Consider the following 6,833-nt stretch of genomic DNA (forward strand, 5'->3'; position numbering starts at 1 on the left):
TGTGTTTAGCTGTTAATGTTCGTGAATAATATTCAAGAATTATATTCATTAATAAAACTCTTTTCAATATGCTAAATAAATAATAAAATAAAATAAATAAATAAGTTTAAATTATTAAGCTCAACAACCAATCAAATAACTAAAGTTTTTAAATAATCAAACAAGTTTGAATTAAGAGTTCGATAACATCTAAATAAATCAAACTCAAACCAAGCTCGAAACAAGCTCATGCTAAGCTTGAATTGAGAGCTTGATAACATCTAAACAAGTCAAGCTTCAAACAAACTCAAACTCATAAAAAATAAATCAAATCAAACTTCAACAATCATTTTAAAAACTTAGGGGGCGTTTGGTTCTTTCCTAGAAATAGGAATCAGAATGGGAATCATTGTATTGTGGAATGGGAATGGATATGAGCATGGATATCACTCTTAAAAGCAATGTTTGGTTAGTTGTATATCTTCTATCGGAATAAATCAAAGTTTCCTTTTTTACCCTTAAAGGAAAATAAGAGAAAAAATTATATGTGAGAGAAAGATGAATGTGAGAGAAAAATATGATGAAAGAGAATTATGAGAGAGAAAGTATTATGAGAGAGAAAGTGTGATAAGAAAGAATGAAGAGAGAGAAAGTGTGATGAGAGAAAATGAAAAAAGAGAGTGTGATTGGAGAGCGCATGATGAGAGAAAGTATGATAGGAGAGGATGAAGAGAGAGAAAATATAGTGAGAAAAAAATGAGGAGAGAGAGTGTGATGAGAGAGATTGAGGAGAGAGAAAGTATGGTGAGAGAAAAAAGAACAGTGAATATGATGGGAGAGATTGAGGAGAGAGAAAGTATGATGAGAGAGAAAGTGTGTTGAGGAAAAAGGAGTAAATGTGGCAAAAAGGCGAAACCCTCGCCCTCAGGGCCCCCGCCGCACCCTGCCCAGGGTCATCACGAGGGAGGTAAATCACGGTAGCTCGGTGGCAAGTACGCAGTGGGCCGAGACTTTTTTTTTTTTTTGCACGGGGATAGGGAATAAATCCCCGTTGCCCTGCGGACTCGAACCCATGTTCTCAGTGGCAAACTTCCACGCCTTTACCAGCCGAGATTAGGGCTGCAAATGAGCCGAGCCGAGCTCGAGCCTGGGTCGGCTCGAGCTCGAGCTCGAGAAAATTGAAGAGGCTCGGCTCGAGCTCGAGCTCGAGCGAGTTTCAGAATTTAAGCTCGAGCTCGGCTCGACCATTTAATGATCGGCTCGAGCTCGGCTCGAGCTCGACTCGAAAATGGATTGTAATGTAAAAATAAGTTGCGGAAGCTAGGATTTGAACCTTCAACCTCTAACAACCCAATAAAACACTCTAACCACCAGCACCCCTCAACTTATTAGATTATTTGAAAGTAATAATTGTTTTAAACATTAGAATATTGAATTTTAGCCTGGCTCGAATAGGCTCGACGAGCCCTCGAGCCTATGTTAAATAAGCTCAAGCTCGGCTCGAACGTTAAACGAGCCGGCTCGAGCTCGGCTCGAGCTCAGTCAAATTCGAGCTCGAGTCGAGCTTTGACCGAGCCGCTCGCGAGCGGCTCACGAGCGGCTCGGCTCATTTGCACCCCTAGCCGAGATAACCCCGTGGGGCAAAAAAAAAAAAAAAAAAAAAGGAGTAAATGTGATAAGAGAGATTGAGGAGAGAGAAAGTATGATGAGAGAGAAAGTGTGATGAGAAAAAAAGGAGGAAGTGTGATAAGAGAGATTGAGGAGAGAGAAAGTATGATGAGAGAGAAAGTGTGATGAGAAAAAAAGGAGGAAGTGTGATAAGAGAGATTGAGGAGAGAGAAAGTGTGATGAGAAAAAAGATAAAAGAGAGTGTGATGGGAGAGATTGAGGAGAGAGAAAGTGTGATGAGGAACAAAAGAAGGAAGAGAGTGCGATGGAAGATATTGAGGAGAGAGAAAGTATGATGAGAGAGAAAGTGTAATGAGAAAAAAAGAGGAAAGAGAGTGTGATATGAGAGATTAAGGAGAGAGAAAGTGTGTGATAAAATGATGAGAGAGAAACTATGATGAGAGAGAAAATATAATGAGAGAGAATAAGTGATATGAAAGAAAAAATAAATAAATATATTTTGATATTTGATATTAATAGAGAAAATTTTAGTTTTAAGTCAAGGGTATTTTTGGAATAAGAGAATATTTTGATTGATGAAAATAGGATAATGACTCATTGAAGAGGAGGTACATGGGAATGAGTCATTACCCAATTTCAAGGATTCATTCCCTTATTTATATTCCTATTCCTATAATCCAAACATTAACAATGGAAATCAATGATTCTCATTTCTATTCCCCACTCCTATTATCCTAAACCAAACGCCCCCTTAGTTCATTTTAAGTTCAACTCAATTATTTTATTAAACAAATCTGAACACTCCAAAATTCGACTAGACTTATTTATAGCCCTACTTGTGTGGTTGTGGCTGACCGTTTCACATTCTTTGTTTTAATTCGCCCTCCTGCAGAATGCTCATCAACTATATACAGGAGAATTGCCGAGAGCATAATAATGTTAATTGGTCAAGACACGGCAAAGGTTTAATGCTATATGACTCCATTAATCAAAACTCCTCCCACCTATAAACTAATCAGATGTGACAATCTAAAATAATGACACCATGCATGTCTGATTCACGGGCACAGGATACTTCGATACACACTATATACTATGAATAAACAGGCTGCAAAGAAATCGATAAACATCTTGAAGCATGGACAATTTAATGTGGTTTCTCAAGGTAACTCTAATAAACAAGGTACAACAGAAACAAAACTATACTCGGATAATCAATGATGAAATTGTTCCTATTTTCCGCTGCAGGTGGGAAATCGCACCAACATGGTGGTATCATGATGCTTAAACAAACACAATTTGTTGAACACATTGCTCAGCTGACTTTTGTCCAAGTGACTACCTTGTGCCGCTTTGGAAAGGTCCAAAGGTCTCCAGTTCCAAGAACAATAGTGTGCCAAAGAGAGCCAAATTCTGAAACATATTAAAGCGAAATGAGTCAATTTGATAGAAGTCCTTAAAACCAAAATACAAAGCGAAGGAAAAAAAAAATGAAAGCCCCAGGATAAACTTGCTTGGGTTGGGGTCAAGTATTCAGCACCCAAATTAACAGCTAAGAATCCAAACTCGACTTTTAAAATCTCTTTGGAGCATCTAATACATGTAATGAGTTATACTAATGGATAACCATGTTGTGATGTTGACCATAAACACACTAGTTCTTATATGGTTAAATTATAAATTGATATAGAAGCCAATCATACACTATAGAAAACTTTTAGAATGGAACACATATCTAGTTGTGTTATGTGCGTCGAGCAAGCAAACTGAGGGAAAACAGGCAGCAAATTATCTTATAGAATTTGAGTTAAATCCTTCGAATGGATAAAGTGAATAGCAAGAAAGTGACTAAACCATAAGTAGAAGCTAGGATGTTAAAGAGAAAGCACAGGTATGGAGAAAATGCAATGGAAGTCCACACTTCCTGAGTTCCAAATTTCTTTGAATGGATTATGTTTCAAGAAACTTTCCAAAATAACGTAATATAGCTTCAAGACGGACCCAATGACAAGCTTCAATAAGATTCTGGAAGTGCATAGTTTATGATGAACAACCAAAACTAATCAAATTAAGGACAAAGTTTATAAGAAAAATAGCAATGTTCTACACAGTGTAGGCAAAAGCTCTCTATTTTGGGCAAAAATGCTTCCTGTCAGGAAAAACTCATCAAAAAGTTTGCATTTGCTCAAGACATACCAGGAGATTTGAATGAAGAATTGGCTCCGGTGCTCTAAATTTGCACTCTTGCCCTTTTTCGAGCTAGATAACGCTCTCTGGCAGCTGCCACTGCATCCTCATTTCTCTTGTACTGCTCATTGTTTGTAACTGGAGCTGCAGGTTCATTCTTTCCATCTAAAGCTGTGGACTGCTCACTTGCATGATCAGCAGCAACTTTATTTGATTTGTAGGGTGAATGACTAGAAGACTCAGCTTGAGTACCGTCTTGCTCTCTGTTTTTGCTATTGTCTCTACTTGCACTAGTTTCAGTAGGGCTATAATCAGCTTGCTTTGGAGTATCTTTTGCTGGCTCTCTTTCATGCATTTTTGTGGTCTCTGCCGATTGAGCACCAAAAGCTACATTCTTTTTGAGACCAAAGTAAAAGTCACTAAGATCACTCTTCTTTGTTACCTGAAGAAAAGCCAGAGAAATTCAATGTGCTTGACTGGAAACCTTGTTTATTAGAGCAAGAAAAGACAAAAAAGGAGCAATTTAGAAGAGATGAACTACTTACATCTTCCCTTTCCTCACGAATTTTGAGCTGCCTCTCTTCTTCTAACCATTTTGCCTGTTCTGCTAGCTTTTTCTTGTAGGCACTGGTTACAAACTTCTCCTTATCGGCATAAAGGTGATCTTCTTTACTTCTCTCTTTCAGCAACTTCCTTTCATATACAATTTCATGTTCACGCTCACGTTGTTTTGCCTTCTCCATAAGTGTTTCTATGTATTTTGACTGCAACAAAGCCAAACACAGGAATAAACTTTTTCAGATGCATCAATGTGAAAAATCGATGGACCTAATCATACACAGAAATTGTGAAGGATCTATACAAGGGCATCAGCCTTCTTCAATTAGGAAACGCATACATTGTAGCCCATGAAAATATGTGCCAAGTGATACAAGAACAAAATAAATAAACAAACAACATAAGAAGCACCTCTAAATTGCTAGGGGTTGACACCACAAAATTTTGGGTAGAGTAGAATTGCTGAGAATAGAAAATTGATATTGTACCAAAACAAAAACAAACAAAAAATAGTGGGTCGTGTTATTTTAACAAAAATACAAAAACAAAACAAAAACAAAATTTGCTGATTTTCATTTCATATAAATTTGCTAGAAAATGCAATCGAGGTTGAAAAACAAAATCACAAAATAAGGAATAGTTAAATGAATTTTATTGCTTTGAAATCATGAGAATTTGAACTTCTCAACAACAATGGATTTATAAAAGGGATTAATTATTAGATGCAATCTACAATCTCAAAGATAAGGTGAAATGAAACTAGTTTTCGTGCCTCTTCAAACAGACAAATTACGTTTTGATTTCTAGAGAACTTTACAGATTAGAAATTTTACCTTACCATTTATTGACTCCAGACAGGGCGGGTCTATTATAATCAAATTCTTCTTATATATAATAAATTCAAGTTTTCAACAATAAGGTTGTACCTTTCTATCGGTCCGATCTTGAATCTTAGGGCGTGCAGCCTGCTCTTTCATCGTATCATAAACCCCATCGTAGTCAAATACGGAGGGATCCTCTTCCATGGCCTGTTTGTGCTGCTCCTCAATCTACCAAATTCCACCCTCGATTAGACAATATGAAAACCATTAACATCCTGTCGATGAAATGAATAAAGATAAAACAATACCTTCTGCAGAGCCTTATTCTTGGACGCTTGTCGAGATATTTCTCTCTCAACGTCATCCTCATCGTCATCACCAAAACCGAAGGCAGGAGGTGGAGGGCGAGAAGGAGGAGGCTTCGAGGATTTGTTCGCCGGTGGAACTCGAAGCTGGAGTCCATACTTCTTCATATTGAGCCGCCGCTGTGGTGATCCTCAAGGCTGCAAGCAATTTGAAGAGGTGAGGCGAAGAGAGAAGGGGCTCGTTCGTCGGAACGGACGTGGAACGGTCGGAACGGGCGTTCCGGCGCGGGAACGCCTCACGCCGTTCTAAAGTTCCGGTAAATAATGGCGCTTGCTCTGAAACGACGTTCTTTGACGTTATAACAGTAAATGAACGGATCGGAAGGCCGGAACGGATCGGAAATGATTACCTCCGGATGAATCGGACAAGGACGTTGGGGGCGCTCCGGCGTGGCCTGATCGGGAAGTGGCGCGCTGTCGAAGAACAAGCGGCGATTTAGGGTTTCGAGGTGAGAGAAGACAGAGAAGACGCAGGTGAATAGAAATTTAGAACTTAGATTTTAATAAATAAAATTCATTTTCTAAAATATAATCATTTAATATATTATATAATAAAATATAATAAAAATCATTTTAATTTTTTTAAATCTAAAAAAAATCTATATAATCATATAATTTTTTGTATTAACTATTATTTATATTATTTTTATTTTTATAAATAAATTTAATTAGATTAAATTTTAATTAATTTTAATTATTACCATAGATTTATTATTTATTCTTATTATTACGTTGTTTAGTATTTTAGGTATATCCTCAAATAATTAGTACATTATTAAATATTTAATATGTGCTATTTTTATAATTCTTAAATTACTAATATACTAAACACAAATTATAAATTTAAAATTTTATTAAGTCAAAATATATATATATATATATATATTCGTTTTATGAAATGATATTGAAATTAGAACTGTAGAATCCGTAACAGTTATCACGACTATTTCAACAAAATACGACTATTTCAACAAACCATACTCAAAACATAAAAGGGATAGAAGGATTCTCCAAATCTGAGTTTAGGGTTTGGTAGTCGAAAATCGTGAGGTTGAGGGAAGACTGAAGAGGGAGACAGTATTGTTTTTAAATTCAGTTAATTCGTTATTAATTTTGTATAAATTTTTTCAAATTATTTTTTAAATAAATTTAATTAATTCGGTATTAATCGAAATAATTAATTTTTAATTTGATTTGGTTAATTCAATTTTAATAAAACTTTGATTAAATTCGATTAGTCAATATAAATTAATTTTTGATTAATTTAATTAATTTATGGACCAAATTAACCGAA

The 6,833-nt window shown here is 36.0% G+C and overlaps 1 protein-coding gene across 1 annotated transcript; it reads right to left on the minus strand.

Annotated features, from left to right (window-relative positions):
* Positions 1-2,717: 2,717 nt before the first annotated feature.
* LOC122017511 (nuclear speckle splicing regulatory protein 1-like) lies at positions 2,718-6,039 on the minus strand. Its single transcript, XM_042575149.1, has 6 exons — positions 5,890-6,039; positions 5,483-5,677; positions 5,280-5,402; positions 4,341-4,559; positions 3,805-4,237; positions 2,718-3,021 (listed from the first exon to the last, which is right to left on the minus strand). Exons 2-5 carry the CDS (start codon positions 5,645-5,647, stop codon positions 3,839-3,841), a joined length of 906 nt encoding a protein of 301 aa, XP_042431083.1. The 5' UTR covers positions 5,648-5,677; positions 5,890-6,039; the 3' UTR covers positions 2,718-3,021; positions 3,805-3,838.
* Positions 6,040-6,833: the final 794 nt, after the last annotated feature.

This window comes from Zingiber officinale, chromosome 8B (assembly GCF_018446385.1).
Source record: "Zingiber officinale cultivar Zhangliang chromosome 8B, Zo_v1.1, whole genome shotgun sequence".
In the NCBI taxonomy this organism is placed as follows: domain Eukaryota; kingdom Viridiplantae; phylum Streptophyta; class Magnoliopsida; order Zingiberales; family Zingiberaceae; genus Zingiber; species Zingiber officinale.